General features: G+C 38.8%; 1 protein-coding gene across 1 annotated transcript; it reads left to right on the forward strand.

Moving 5' to 3' along the window:
• Nucleotides 1-854: 854 nt before the first annotated feature.
• LOC118115636 (nuclear receptor subfamily 5 group A member 2) lies at nucleotides 855-15038 on the forward strand. Its single transcript, XM_035166934.1, has 7 exons — nucleotides 855-1049; nucleotides 2936-3054; nucleotides 3300-3441; nucleotides 4085-4740; nucleotides 11390-11509; nucleotides 12720-12867; nucleotides 14539-15038. Exons 1-7 carry the CDS (start codon nucleotides 1028-1030, stop codon nucleotides 14784-14786), a joined length of 1455 nt encoding a protein of 484 aa, XP_035022825.1. The 5' UTR covers nucleotides 855-1027; the 3' UTR covers nucleotides 14787-15038.
• Nucleotides 15039-16815: the final 1777 nt, after the last annotated feature.

Consider the following 16815-nt stretch of genomic DNA (forward strand, 5'->3'; position numbering starts at 1 on the left):
GCTTACCAAGCAAAATGCCCGAACAGAGTCAATTGATATTAATGCCAACATGGGTTGGAACAACTGTGCATGCATGTATATGTGGAGATAAATATAGAAATATCCAGAATGAAACAGCCAACAATGAATAACAAGCCGGTTTAAAAATAAACTTAACAATCAGTAAATCTGTACGATTACTCTGCTAAAGCTATATAGAAATGAAAGCTGATGAAATGGCAAATACCTAATTAGTCTAATATAAACCTAATAAATGCACTAATAAATACAACTCATTATAACATATACTAATATACTAAATACTAATAGTGCCACATTATTATTATTATTAATATTATTGTTATTATTATTATTATTATTATTATTATTATTATTATTATTATTATTATTATTATTATTATCGGTAGTATTAGTATTGTTGATGTAACCATACAACAGTAATCATGTCAGAATAGAGATTTTGAGAACTTGAGTGTTTTATAATCTGTTAGGTCGCGTGTGTATTCAAAAGTTCCCTCTCCAAAGTCTCATCAAAAGTAAATTTCAGAACATATGTAATTGAATAACAAAAGTATGAACATATTCTCTGTAACTACAGCTGTGAAAGCTGCTCTTTCGCAGGCTTTTTGCTAAACGGGCTTGAACAAATCGAGCTGATCGAGCCGGTTCCTGAGTGTGTGTAGAAGGTGTGACTCCTCATCAGCACCGCTCTGCTCCTCTGTCCAGGCATTTTCACTGGGGAGGCAGCGAGCGTCCGTCACGTGACTCCGGGTCCACCAATAGCAGCTCGCTAGCCGAACTTTACTGATAAGGGATGCACAGTAAAGAGCGAGCGGACAGAAGGAGTTTCACTCCGAGCTGCAGTTGTGGCCTCACTGGTTCTTAAAGCAGTGTTAAAATAGACCGTGTCCATCCGGATTTGTGTCCTTTTTGATTTTGCTCTGCTCAGCAGCCAATGTGAGGCTGCAGCTACTCCTCCATCAGCTTGTACTCATCAGACAATCACCACTGACTGGCTGCGGTTCAGATGTTGGGAGACAAGGCTCACGGTAAGTCTCTCCTCGGTCATCAGTCTGTGTCTGCATTACAGCCTGCAGGTACATGTTTAAATGCTCTGTGGAACTAAACCTGCACAAAGTCAATCCTCAGCGTCACAGATCCACAGCCTGTTGTCTCATTAAGATACACGATACGTTGTCTGACAGGCAAATACAGCAATGTTTTTATTTTTGGCAAAACCGATAAATTTGTGCTTCCCCTTTTATTGAACGACAATGGAAATTAAAAAAAATACAAGTTGGTCTCTTTAAAAACTAAAATAACACGAGACCAACAATTGTGAAATTAAGTAAACATTTAGAAAAAAAACAAAGAATACAAAAGAATAAAATAGGCCTTTGTAATAATTAGTTGCTAAGTTATTCAATTTATAGCGTTAAAATTCTGTCGACAATATAATCTTTAGAAAACTAATAGTCTGATATAACGACCTATTTTAATGTGTTGATGATTTGGGCATGTCAAACAACGATCGTACAATAATAATAATAATAATAATAATAATAATAATAATAATAATAATAATAATAATAATAATAACAAAACAACAAAATAACTTATAATCATTTGATTTGTTTCATACAAACGTCGCGCGGCAACTCTCGTACATCCTCCGACTGTCCGCGTGTCCTCTGGACCGCTTCACCGGGCGCGTGACACGTCGGTTTCATGGCCTCCACGTCTCGCGCTGATTCCTCACATCGTCCCCGTTCGTCACTGCGACTGCTTCTGTCCCAACGTGGCGGCTCAACGGCCGCAGAGTAACCGGCTGTTCGATTCCTCACGGCGGCCGAGCAGTGTTTCACCGCTCCGTCTAACGGGCCGAGCGCTACAGCCTGTGATGAGTTACACTGTGAACTCAGGGATGAAGCTTCCTCATGTCCCCTGGCAGGTAGAGGATTTCAACCTCGAATACAAAACACACACAGTGGGAAATAAAAGTCATGTGTGGGGTGGATGGGGTGGATTCATTAAAATTCACAGATTTGTACCGTATATTATTATGTCATAAATTCACAGTGAAAAGAAAGTGCATGGAGAGCGGGGTCTTAAAATTCACATTTCGGTTATTTATAAAATAATACGTACATATATAGCGCTAAATCACAACAGTCATTATAACTGTAAAAAGCGAGGAAAACAACTATTTATATATATATAGGATATATATAAACTCATGTAGGTAATTAGGTATCCTGTTAAATCATGTCTCAGTATTTCCGACATTCGTTAACGACCGTTTTTTATATCAACACAGATCATTTGTTGATCTGTTCAACTATTCAATAAATTGACTGTTCGATAAATTGGAATTCATGTCTTAAAAATGAATTTTTGGCAAAAGAGCTTTAATAAAGAATAAAGAACAATATCTATTCTAAAATAACCAGTAGGCTATCGTGTATAATATACATACCTATTATTCAGCTCAAAATGCGCACAAAATTAATTTTCATTAAATAATTGGGGTAGTTTCAAATAAATTGTGTTCTTATAGCCTTATAGTTCTATAAATGTAAGATTAAATTTCTTTAAATGTGAAGGAACAACAATTCGGCCATGCTGATTAACAAGAACAATATTATTTATTTCACAGGGATAACAACAACAAACATAGGCTAATTTGAATAAAAATATTATGTTTTTTTTTTTAATTTAAGAAATATAACGTGTTTCAAAGTGCCAGACATCTGAAAAACCATTAAATCAAATCGTCTTATTCTAACTAGACTATTGTAAAAATAAAGGAGGATACGCTTTTATTTTCTGTTATTAATCATCGAGAGAAAATGTGGATGTTTCAACAGTGCGCTAACTTGTCCTGTGTGTGTGTGTGTGTGTGTGTGTGTGTGTGTGTGTGTGTTTGGGTGTGAAGGTGTGACTTTGAAGGTTATGGAATACACATATGATGATGACCTTGAAGAGCTGTGTCCTGTGTGTGGAGACAAAGTGTCTGGATACCACTACGGTCTGCTCACCTGTGAGAGCTGCAAGGTAAAGATGCAGAAAAACACACAAAAAACATTCAAACAATAGACTAAAGCTTTTTATTTCTATTTCTCATGTCCCAAAATATCAAACACTGTTATACCCTGATGTGTATATGAATTAATATATGATAATATGTAGCCTCAGATATAGACCTAAAGCCTTTATCCTCAGCGGATTAAATAATGTCGTTTTATTTTAAAGACACAAGTTTGGATGATTAAAAACTCCATGTGTGGTGCGTGTTTCAGGGCTTCTTTAAGAGGACGGTGCAGAATAACAAGAGGTACACATGTGCGGAAAACCAAGAGTGTAAAATAGACAAGACCCAGAGGAAGAGATGTCCTTTCTGTCGCTTCCAGAAATGCCTCAACGTCGGGATGCGGCTAGAAGGTAAACGTCACTGTGCACAGCCCAAATTTAAATGGATCCGATCTGCAGACGACATTTACTCGTGGGTCAGTGAGTTATTACTTGGGAGGGGAACATCTAGAGACTTAAAATTGTTACACATTCATTATTGCAGTTTGTATGGTATAATTCTAATAATAATTCCACAAACTAGCTGTTCCTATTTAAATGTTTACAAGTTCATCATTTTTTCTGAAGAAAACACCTATAAATATTTTTTTTGGTGCTGGTGGCTCTCTTGTTTCATATGCACATGGGATGAGATTAATTCCCAGACAGCAATGCAGGAAAGCACCTGCTTCCGTAGCAGAAAAAGGACACATTCTTGACTTACTGATAAAACCCCGGAGACTCCCCTGTTTTAAATCAAAAGCTCTATTTAGGCTACAAGAAGGAGTGGAGCTGCACAGACTCTGGGGATTCTTCTCAGCCCTAAAAAGGGAAGCAAAAATGACCAACATGTCTGTTATTTACTCTGTATGAATAGTTGCTGCTGAAATGCAGCTCATGGTCTATGAGCACAGAGTCTGAGTTCAGTTTATTGGGATGACAGTGCAGCAGAACTCAGTAGAGTTGGTGTTTTAATAGTAAATCTGTTTTTTGCCTCTTGTCCCTTGTATGACAGCGGTGCGAGCAGACCGCATGCGTGGGGGGAGGAATAAATTTGGCCCCATGTACAAGAGAGACAGGGCCTTGAAGCAACAGAAGAAGGCTTTGATACGATCCAATGGGTTCAAGCTGGAGAGCGCAGCTCCTCCACCAGCCTCTCCGCTGCAGACTGACTATGGCTTCACCGGCACCCTGCACACGCTGCCCACCATTTCCAAAAATTTGCTCCCCTCCACCCCAAGCTCTATCACCCCGACAGACTACGAGGCCAACCTCTATGGACCCCCATCCTTAGGCATGGCCATGCAGTCCCACATGCCAATCACTAGCCAGTACCAGTACACAGCCTTCCCTGGCAGGGCAATTAAAGCTGAGTGTCCTGACTACACCAGCTCACCTGAGTCTCTGACAGGATACCCCTACCCAGACATGTACCCCTCAGCCTCGCCACAGCCGCCCAGCCTGCCACCGCTGGTGCTGGAGCTGCTGCGCTGTGATCCAGATGAACTGGTGGTGCAGAATAAGATTGTGGCTCATCTGCAGCAGGAGCAGAGTGGCCGGGGCCGGCTGGACAAGCCCAGCACCTTCAGTCTAATGTGTCGCATGGCAGACCAGACTCTCTTCTCCATAGTGGAGTGGGCTCGAAGCTGCATCTTCTTCAAGGAGCTCAGGGTGAGTACCAAGCTCTCTGGCCCGTCCTCATGTTCACACAGGCATGTCTACTCTGAACAGTTCAAAGGTCACATTTTACAGCTGCACTCCAGATTTCATTTTATGTTAAACTCCAGCCTTTGAACAGGACAGTCTAAAATCTCTATCTGAATTCTAACTCTATGCTGTATTTCACAAAAAGAGGTATGATAAATACTACAAATACCACAAATGAAATGTTCCATATACAAAAGCAAAAACATTGGTATTTTGATTTTTTTCTTTCTGTTTTTAATTTGTAATTTTTTCCATTTCCTCCATCAATGCCTCAGATTTTCAGTTATAAACTTCACATTTCAAAAAATGAGAAATCAGAAAACAAGAGCTCACAATCCATGAATGCCACATTATATTTCCTACCTTTATGAACTTTCCTAATGTCTGTATCAAAGCTGAGGTTAGTGGGAAAACTCTAATGTATGTCTCTGTTTTTAGTAATATAAATATAAACTTAAATTTGACAATCAGAAAGACTAGAAGCCACAAGAGTCCACTTTCAGTACAGAACCCTTCTCACAATGGCCCTGTCGTTTAAACATATGGAAAAACCCTTCATATTATCATTGATGAATCTAGCATAACTAAAACATGTGATGATATTTAGGAACAGCTAAGATATGTTGATGATCATTTACAGCAGTTTTTGAAGAGAGGATCGGTTTGCTAGTGCAGATGCATCTAAAAAGTAAAACCCATTGATAATTACAAGCGTTAGCAAGGACATGTCACATTACTCTTCTCTTTCTTTTTGCAGTTTTCCTATTTTCTATTTGTCCCTTTTTGTCTAACAATGCAATGTGTTACTAAAAAAAATAGGAACGCAGTTGCATAACATTTGCTTTGCTCTAAGAAATCAGAGGGAAAAGGGTGTTTTACGATCAGCTGGCTTGTTTTAGATCTGAGGCAATAGAGTTCACAGCCTTATATTCATTTTCAGTATAAAAAACCTCAAATACATCCAAATTTGACTCATACAACCACAATGCACTGCCTGAAACCCACGTTAGGCAACAGTGGATTTTTATACGTTGTGAAAATACACTTCAGTTCTTTGCAAGAGGGGCTTCATGCCTCATTGTATAATGACTGGAGATCACACGGGTAAAAAAAAGCATGGAATGTATGAGTATACAAGATTTCAACTAAAACATGTGTAAAACATGCTTGGGTGATTTTGCTCTGCAGGGACAGAAGCAAGAGCTTCATGAAATTACTGTTACACATTATTCACTTACATTGCATCTTTACGTGTGCTTTATCAAGGTTTTTTGCTCTGGTTTTCCATATTAACGCATACGCACAAACAATAATGTTTAACACTAATATTAAAAAAGAACCTTCTCCTCTGTTTTGATCTATTTATTTATATTTTATTTCTGGTCAACTGTAGCTTGATGTGTGATCTAATCATGACGCTGGAGTCTTTTTGTCATGTCATGCATTTAGATGATCGGACTACACCAAAAACTCCACACACACACACACACACACACACACACACACACACACACACACACACACACACACACACACACACACACACACACACACACACCTCTGAGGATAATTACATCAGTGTCCCAGTCCATCATCTCCAGCACTGATTGTCTTTGTGAGCTGCTATAACACACACTATAACACACTGTAACACAAACATGTATATCATTTGCTGTCACAGTCAAACTTGACGTGTCATGCTGTAGAAATCAATACTGTTGTTGCGGTTAACTGTTTTGCTGTATGGCTGAATACACCCACTGATCAAAGTAAAAATGCAAAATGTAGGATCAGAATTCTTTTCTGGCAAATCATGCTTGGTACACAACTGTGAGGAACAAATTCTGCTATAAATGATGATATGATATCTATAATCTGCCTGTAGCAACAGAAGTTGGGTTGAGGCCGTTGGCCTGTTTTTTGATCAGATGTAATACACTGTATTTAAATTTAATATAAACAGATGAAGCACGTCTGCTCCTGTCATTCATATGTGAAACAGTCCCCTGGTCACTAAGTGAACCATTTACATGAACTCATTTTAACCATATTTTGCCAGGACTATTAACACAAGAGGTGTCTGTTGTGCTTGAAATCACCTAAGCCAAGTAGAAGTAAGCAGAGCTGGATGAACAGAGCTGGGTCTTTGTCTAGTTTCTCTCTGATTATATTCTTTGCTTGCCCCAAAAGCAGCTGCGTCTTTGCATAGACAGCAGCATGGCTTCCTGTAAAAAGGCACTACACACATGCATACGTGCATGCATTCAGCCATGTTTAGGGCTGCTAACAGATGATGGCAACAGTATGAGGTCATTCAAAATACAGTATATAACACAGGTTGGTTGTTCAAGGTACATGTTATATAGAAACGTGAGAGATGGATTTTTCAGATTCTTGATTCATATCAGTAGAGATGCAAATGGAAATATGTCGTATGAAAAGGACTAAATATGATGGTTGAGAACATCAGGAAGGATTTGATTCTTTTATGCCATCCTCGTCTCAGAAACAAAGACCACATTGTGTTGAAGGTGTGATTTGTTGTATCCTCTCAGACTAACAACAACGTTTCTTTCCATAACTGATAAAGGAGAGAAGCACAGATGCTGCTCACATGTCATCACCGTGGAGTAGACACGAAAATGTCTTAACATATTACAATTGAATCCTCCCTAAAATATGCAGATTCAAATTTACTTTAATTAACATTTTCTGTCAGAAACGCCTGCAGCACTGCGCAATGGGATACCTGTTTCACATTTGTGTTGCACACTGCAGACTTGCTCACATATTCAGTCATGTTTTCCGCCTTTTGTCGCACTATATTTGCAGGATTCATGAGTGGGAGCGTGGAACTCTAATCTGAGTCTCATTCATACGTAGTCCCAGTGTGTCCCTTCAACACATGCATGTGTAGTGGTAATTAGGATAATCAGTGACATCACTGTTTTTTTTATACCCTGTACAATTAAGATATTTGCTTGGAGAGAAAATATTATAAACACTATTTCCTTCATGGTTGTTGAGGTCTTTTATTATGTCATAGGCACAAGACAAGAATTCACCTTTCATTTCCTGTGTCTTTTCTGAGAAGATTTCAACAGCTGAATTCAAGTAGCTACAAACTTTTCCTATATTAAATTAAGACCATCATCCTTTGCTTCCTCCTCATGATGTTGAACCATAGTGCAGCTGCTGTGACATTGTTTTGCAGAAGTGGATAGCCTAAATGAAGTAATTTTAGGAAGAGCAGAGACATTAATTTCAAAAGTTTCCCCATCTTGCTATTTCCTGTTTGTATTAGTAGGCTACTGTAAATATAATTTAATTAGAATTTAAAAAATAAGAAATAAGAAATGATTAGAAATAAGAATGTGTGTCTCTCTGTCTCTCTACTCTCTGTAAACATTTAAAACTGTAGTTTCAGTTCGGACGGACTGACAATTTCCCTGTGCATTGTGAATTATGTGATGTAATTAAAAGTAAAGACGGAAACATAGGTGAATGTAAAATTACGTATTAGCTTGAGAGAAGGTAGTTGTCATTTGTAGGGGCCAGAAAATAAATATCTATAAATCATGAAGAGATAGTGTTCTAAAAATGTTATGGTATATCAGCAACATCAGCATATTTAAAAAAAAGAGATCTTTTGATTTACATAAATAATGAATTCTATAAAATAAATGGAAAACAGAGGCAGGAAAGGAGCAAAATGTGAAAAATGTTCACATCTGCACTTTAACACTTCTCAGAGCTTCATGCTTAATTCATCTGATGTGTTTCTGTTGACAGTCAGAGCAGTTTTACGTTCAGTGGACGACCAGCATGGACAGTGAGAATAAAGCTGAGCATTTTTTGCCAAGATAGCCTCCGGCAGAAAGAGCTGTTTCCCTGGGCTGGATTATTACATTCCATGTAGGCGATAACGGGGGAATGTCAGCTCTCCACTGCAGCTCTGTGCTGCGCTCGTCTACATTGTTGCTGAGGACGTGCACATACTGATCATCATGAATGTGCTGCTACTGGAGCCAGTGTAGTGACACAGTAACATGTCCAGGAAGATTTCAAAGAGTTCTGCTCAAAAATTGAATGCAATAAAGATTTACTCTGAGCAACAAAGTTATATACACAATACTTGAAATTTGAGGAAGCCATTTTCAGAAAGACAAGACCTTTTAAGACACTAAATATTAATATTATCAAATATTCATATATTCCCTCTGTGTCTCTGTGTCACATAACAAACGTCAGTGAGGGATATTGTATATTCAATCTTTTTAAATATTAAACTTATTTTTCCAACATTAGATTTAATCTTTTTCCAGTAACATTCTCATATTGTGACTGCTGTTAACAGCAGCAGGTTTGTTGATGAGGTGCAGCACAGGTTTAAGTTTATGTTCAGTCTATATGTTTCCAAAGTAAGTGGAAATGCAGCTTTTTCATTTGCCAATAGTGTTGCTGTACAGTATCTGCTGCTACTTACTGAACATTGTGTCCACTGCTTCTTCACAGCTGCACTGCAGCACACTCGACATGATTCCCACTGACAACACAGAAGACACTTGCATTGTCTAAACACTGTCACACCACTGCAGAACACATTCAACGACACATGTAGCCTCAACTCTTAATTCAGCAAAATAGAATGAATGGGCAGACTTGAGGAGTGTGTGTCCGACACTGTCATCCCTCTCAAAGCAGGCTGAATCCAGACATGTTGGATTTATATTGCTCTTCCTGGTGTTGTAGTCAGGGTTGCTACGTTACGGTTTGATAGTGTGATGCCAATATATATTTGTGCCAGAGCTGGCATTGCCAATCATTGACTGCCTGACTGCTGATTTGAAAAGGCCGTAACACCATTAGCCTCTCCTGCTCAAGATTACTTTCACTAACCACCAGGGAGATGGTGGATTTGAACTGTCAGTAACAGCCTTCAAAGGAACCATAATGTGAACATCTGCAGTTCATCTCGATGTCATATTTACCCACTTTAAGCAAAGCACCAAGCACAGTAAGCTGGTCGAATAGGGCCAAGCACAGGGCATATGGAGGTTTTGAAATCTTAGTGATTCTCTCTACATAAGATTAAACTAGCTGTGTTTGTTATCTTCAACATAAAACGGATAAAACTGCTGTTGTTTTGTGACCCAACGTTTTCTCAAAAATCTGAAATGGCCGTAAAACACACTTTTCTAATCTTTACAGTACAGGCTATTGCCATTCACCCATTCACACACACACTTTTTTCTATGACGGGCAATTCATGGTTCAGTATCTATATAGGGTCCAGTTATTCAGTATTTATTGATAATGTAATAAAAAAGAAATACAAATCAAAGGATTAATGGTGTTTGAAGGGTCAAATGTGGTCTATAGTCATATTTGTTCACTTAACAGGGAAAAGCTGAAAGAAAAAACACTGTACATTTTCAAACAAGGTGCTCATGATCTGCACTGTGCTCTAAACAACTCCTGAAAAAAGATTTCATGAACATGGCATAACCCGATGTTTCACACATAGCTGAGGATGTATGCTTTTTATTTTCTGTGACAATCCTGGAGATTTGTACTTCATGCCTGTGAGATACAATGTGGCTCTCACAGCTAAAACATTACGTATGACAGCTTTATAACCTGATACTGTATATCAGTGTAACCCAGTCCTTGGGGCAGGCAGTAACACTGAGAATAAAATAAAGCCCTTTTCCCCTGATTTTTTGGCTGCAGCTCAGTGTACAACTCCTCCCGAAGAGGAAGCGCAGGAGGTCGCTGAGACCTCTTACTTCCTTAACCCCTTCCTTTATCATTGTACAGCCAGGACCCCACCACTGCAGCAGTTCAGATGGGTTTGTGGCCAACAAGATTGGACCCTCCCCTCATCCACTGATATATAGTTTAATTCACATAGACAGTAATTCTGTCAGCTCCGTGTCAGACGAATGTGTGTTTGGGCCTATTAGCAGCTGCGGCTGGAAAATTACTGACTGCTGTGTCCTTCACTGTGTAGACAATATTGCACGTCCATCCCCCAGAGCGGAGCAGATGGAAGGTTAGGGAGAGGTGAACAGGTCTCAGACGATGCTCATAAATACACAACATAGGACACATTCACAGAAGAAACACACATACTGACATACACATACCACCAAGCATCATCTCATTTCTCTTCTCTTTTTTTCATCTCTGTTTTTGTCACATAATTTAGTGAGATTTGTCTGCAAGGCAGCATACACCATTTTAAAATTTACACAGTGAAGAAGGAAAAGTCAGAGGCTTCCATAGACCATTTTATATGTTGTACAACAACACAAAATGGTAGAAAATACATTTGAAAAGGAGGTTATTGATTTCCTCCATCCAAGGTGAGTGTAGAATCTGTGAGAGACATTAAAAGATGAATAATCCCAACTATTTACATTTCTGAAAGTCTATCGATCAGGATTTTCAGTGTAACGTCAACAAAGAGAAGGAAAAGAAAAAAGCCATGAGATGTGAATGTATGAACAGGATTAACCTCAGATTGTTGACCTGCCATAAGAAGAAGATGTCTTTGTCTCTGCTCTCTTCGTTCATCTGCCTCTTCATCCGTCTGTCTGTCTGTCCGAAGGTGGGAGATCAAATGAAGCTGCTCCATAACTGCTGGTCGGAACTTCTGGTCCTGGATCACATTTTCAGACAAGTGCAACATGGAAAGGAAGACAGTATCCTGCTGGTGACCGGCCAGGAGGTAACAACTCCCACCTACAACTTCCCCTCAACACAATGCACAGTCTGCTTCATTCACTAACACCTCAGCTGAATCAAAAGAAGGGCTTGTTTCCAAATCTTCTGACTGCAGTCCCAGTGTCTCTTGTCTTTGTTTGATCTATCAAAGGAGCAGGTTTAGCAGTGCTGATATTTTTTATATATTTTATAAAAAGGCCACTGATCCATATTTACAGTGCAAAATATCTTTAAATTTGTCCGGTTAAAGACGACATGTAGATGTGTAATGAAACAGATGAAAGGAAAAACATTTGACCAACACCTGCTCAGTACCACATGATAAAACACCATATATCAGAATGTGGGTCTTGAGCTGTGGCTGCCTCTAAAGAGCTGATAAAATGGGCTGGAAACTATTTTTTTTCCTGGAGTATCATTTAATCATGTGATGTTTGTCATAATTTAAAGTTATATAAGGTATCATTGAATGGTTACTTCAAGGAGATTTTGCTGATGACCTAATTGACACAACGATGTGTACCAGTCAGCTCTGAGAGCTCCACAAACTGCATTTGCTTGTTTTTGCTAATTTAATTAATTAGTGTGGGAATATGCAACACTGAAGCACATGATCACCTGACATGAAATGAATCTTAACAATCCTGGTGTAATAAAATATCATCACCTCTATGTTGCACATTTCTAAATGACCACACAGCACATATTGAAAAGAGGGTGGATGGAATGTGGGGCTGAGGGTGAAAAATATTAGCAATCATCATTTGTTGTCTGTCTGAATTATAACATTTATTCAGTAATTGAAAATGAATTTAAACAATATTGATTTGGTGTTGTTTTTCTGTGTTTAGAACACAGAATAGCCACATGCTTAATGTTGGAGTATATTCATGACTTTCCTCTATGACTGTTAATATGAATGTGAGCAGTTTAGTTGTGAAGTGAAGGAGTACAGATCATTTTGCAATTATTGTTACCACAGTAGGTGGCTCAGCTCATGTTTTTGAACACACCTTATTCTCTATGTTGTTCCACTGATGTTGAGGGACAAACTCTGTTTTCTTCTGTTTGATTAAAATACAGAAGGAAAGAAAACATCACAAAAACCCTGCAAATGGGGATCAACTTTTCACACGCTTCACTTAAAAAGAGTCCTTGCACTTAAGTCTCATGACTAAGGGGCTTAGAAAATAACCAGTAGCCCGTGTTTGCAGGTGGAGCTGTCATCCATCCTGTCCCAAGCTGAGGTCACTCTGTCCGGTTTGGTGCAGAGAGGTCAGGAGCTGGCGGCGAGGTTGCGGGTGCTGCAGGTTGACCGCAGAGAGATCGCCTGCCTGAAATTCCTCCTCCTGTTCAACCCCAGTGAGTCACCCTCATGTTTGTAATCCATCACTGGGATGGGATGAAGAGGCATGTTGTCATCTTATATCTATCTCATTATAAGATGAAATCAGGGTTGTCAGACTAACAACATTCAAATAGGCTAAACATAATTAATATTTCACGTACAGATTTTCCAATATTTATTGAGACTGATTCATCCTTGAATCAAAACAAAATGTGTTTTGAAAGTCCTGAGGTTATACATGTGTAACGTGTAGATTGTGTACTTGCAGAAGAATAGCCAGTTTTGATGCAAAAATCAATCATGTTTGTGGCGCTGACATATTGATGCTGTCTCTTGGCTCTATTTGAATAGCAACAGTGACATTTTAATGAAAATCTGTCACCGCTGCAGCTTATCTGCAGTACCTATTTATCTATATAGTATTTTCCAAACTGGCCTTTCTCCCTCCAATAAATTCACTTAATTAAATTTCTAGGGTTGACAAAAGCCAATATTAACAAAGACATCCTCCACCATTGTCCACTAATGGCATTCAAAAGAAGCGTAATGGATGGCTCTATCATTCGATGGTAGGACCAACATTCATGTAGCGGCTTGTGCAGATGGAGAGAGCATAGATGCGGCTTGCCCAGATTCCCAGAAGTGTTTGCTGTTTAGCGCTGGCAAAGCGGGGAACAAAGAGCTTTTGAATGGTGAGAGCACTTGTCATAGGCAGAAAATATTTGCTGTCTTTGCCGGCAGCTCCTTTGCTTGCGCTCTCGCTCTCGCTCTCGCTCTCCCTCTCGCTCTCCCTCATCTTCAGAGTCAGGTCTGTTGGGGGTAATTTAATTGCCCTTAAGCAGTTTGAAAAGATGATTCAGAACATTGATTCAAAACATTTAATTACTGTCTGAAAGGATTCTCCAGGATGGGCTCAGCTGATGCTGAATGCCGGTCCACCCAAGGGCTTGGCTATTGTCTCATACGTACACAGAAACACGAACACTAACACACAGCCACCCACACTCCACAAAGTATAGATACAGCTTATATATATATATATATATACAAGCTCTATCTATATACTGTATATATGCAACCCAGTAGCTAACATAAATGAGTGTTTTTTATCAAACTGATTGGTTTCTTCTCTCTGTTATTCTGAAATAGCCTTTTAATATATATAGTAAGTGTAATACTAACACACTGGAACAAATTAAAGGAATTTCTCTGAATCAAAATGGCAAACTCAATATTGGCACTAACTAGTTGTCATTCAAATAAGGTTACATTTTTATATATTTCAACAAAATCACATTATTAAAAGGCTTGATTTTCAGTTTATGGGATGAATTATGTTCTTTATATGGGCCAAACTCTAAATTCAATATAAAATGTGAATTCCAAATATGTATTACAGCAGGTTACTGGAAAAGCAAAATAAAACCAGATGAATCTTCTTGTCCTGCTTTATATTTTATATCATGAAGCTTAAAATCCCATTAAAATGCACAATACATACATAACAATATTTATCTCCCCTTAATTACCTTTAAGTCCTGGAAAATTATCTTATTTAACATCTCCCTCAATGAATCTTCTATTCATGATAGCTATATGTTGTATACTATCAGGGATTTTATGGCTGCCTTAAGAGATCGAATAAAAATATTAAAGATGTTTTATGTATCATCGTGTGTGTGCAGATGTGAAGCTGCTGGAGAACCAGGCATTTGTGGAGGGCGTCCAGGAGCAGGTGAATGCGGCTCTGCTGGAGTACACCCTGTCCACCTACCCTCAGTTCCAGGAGAAGTTCAGCCAGCTGGTGATGCGGCTGCCAGAGCTGCGCTCCCTCAGCACGCAGGCCGAGGACTACCTGTGCTACATGCATCTGAGCGGAGAGGTGCCCTGCAACAACCTGCTCATTGAGATGCTGCATGCCAAACGAGCGTGAGTGTGAGGGATGTGCGCAGAAGGCTCCACCGTCATGTGCTGTTTGTTTAAGTGAGTCTGAGTGTGTAAGAGAGAGTGTGAGAGAGGTGAAAAAAATCTAAGGAGATACACAGGTTCGTACTGAGTCATCTTAGTGAGTTGAGTTGAGTTGGAGAGGAGAAAATGTTCTTTTGAGTTTGGAGTTATAAAGTTCCATCTGTACTCAAGGCAGTTTGGCTATTTTGATTGTTAATGTTTTTATATCCTTGAGAGCTCCATTCAATTCTCTTTGACCAAATATAACACAAATCCAATGGCACCAACAAGATTTCCTACGTCCCACAGCTGCCCAGCAAACATGTAAACTCAGAGGAAGAGGGCGCAGCTTGCACCAGTGCTGAACAGCCATCACATCATGGTGTCTGTCCATAGCTGCTACCTGGATCATATAGTGACATCCACATGTAGAAAATGAAACCAGTTTCCAGTGATACTGATAGGATGTTTATTGTGAGGTTGGGTGCTGGGTGAGCTGATGTTCATCCGTCACGAAACAAGATGGGACTATTTGTACGAAACATCTGATGGTTGGGTGAGCTAACGTGCACTTTTTGAGGCAGATTTTGTAGCCTTTTTTCAGCAATCCGATTTGAGGGTCTAAATTAATCTCTTTTGATCTAAATGTCAGATTGATTCCAAGATCAGCAATGTTGTTCCCAGATTATTATTATTATTAGATTATTATTTAGATGCATACAGACTTCAGGGTTTTAAACACTGTGGTCTTGTCAGACTATATTAGACCAACCTTACAAAAAAAAAAAAATGATGGGGTTCAGTATAGTTTTACTTTAATCTATTTAAATGTTAATAAATTGGTATATCAAAGCCGGAGACATGTTAAGACAAATATAATTATTCATCGAACTCTGAAAAAGTGAGAGAGAGGGACACAGGCAGAGAAAGGAGAAGGTAAATAGAGAAACTGTACACAGTATACAATGTGCTTTGTGGGTGAAAAAATAAAAGGAAGTCCGAGCAGGGAGGGGAGGGAGAAAAGACACATCGGTGTGCTAATGGTAAGAAAGAGATGAATGAAAATGACAGCATTTTTCTAAAACAGAAAACGTGTGAAAGCAAAAGGAAGCATCTGTGAGTGTTTGCCCTTCAGCAAAGATGACACAGGGAGGGAAAAGATGCATCTGGCAACATTTGGTTTCAAGTGTCTTTTCAAAATGTAATTTATTTAGTCCATATCTCAAGAAAACAACAGGCCCTCAAAAAAGAAAGGTTACGTTTGTGTCACTTTTCAACACACTGACTCACAATTGACTGATCATTGGTGCTGTTACTGAGACGGTTGTTGGAGAACATAATGAAAAATATCAAATTTTCTGAACATATACTTTCTGTAATTAATGCTAATGTGCTAATATATCCTTGTTGTCATCAAATCTTCCCTGCCCTGTGTTTGACTCTCAGCCAAGTCCACTGGTTCCTGCTGAAGACATAAACCATTAGAAACCTGTCACTAATATATAGCTTCAATTTTAAAAAGCTCAGTCCTTTCCTGAAACAGCTGATCAAATGTCACTTGTTGGGCACTATTTGTAATTTCCCTTTTCAATGTTGGCATTATAGTAAATGTTGACGGCAGCAACTCGCTGCATGTTAGCAGTGAATGACAGTCATTTTGTTCTGCTTGGTCTCCAAACAACTGGGTCTATACAAAGCAAAGGATGCTGGTTAACTTCAGGTTACTAAATCTCTTTGGTCAAGTTTAGGGGAAATCAGGATTATGATTTAATACAAAGACGTTAAACATATCCCATCTCTCTCTTCTTCTTGACTTTCTCAATATTCAACCCAAGATCTGTCCCTGCAGCTGTGCTGTGAGAGTCCTAACCAGAACCACAAAGTCATTAATCATGTTTGGTTGCCAAAAGCAAATATTGTAGGAAAAAAAAAAAAAAAATGTTGACAATGTGTTTTGCTGATATATTTAATATGAATATTTTATTTAAAAGATTGTTCATTCTTATGTTAATTAA

The sequence above is a fragment of the Hippoglossus stenolepis genome, chromosome 9 (genome assembly GCF_022539355.2).
Source record: "Hippoglossus stenolepis isolate QCI-W04-F060 chromosome 9, HSTE1.2, whole genome shotgun sequence".
Lineage (NCBI taxonomy): Eukaryota > Metazoa > Chordata > Actinopteri > Pleuronectiformes > Pleuronectidae > Hippoglossus > Hippoglossus stenolepis.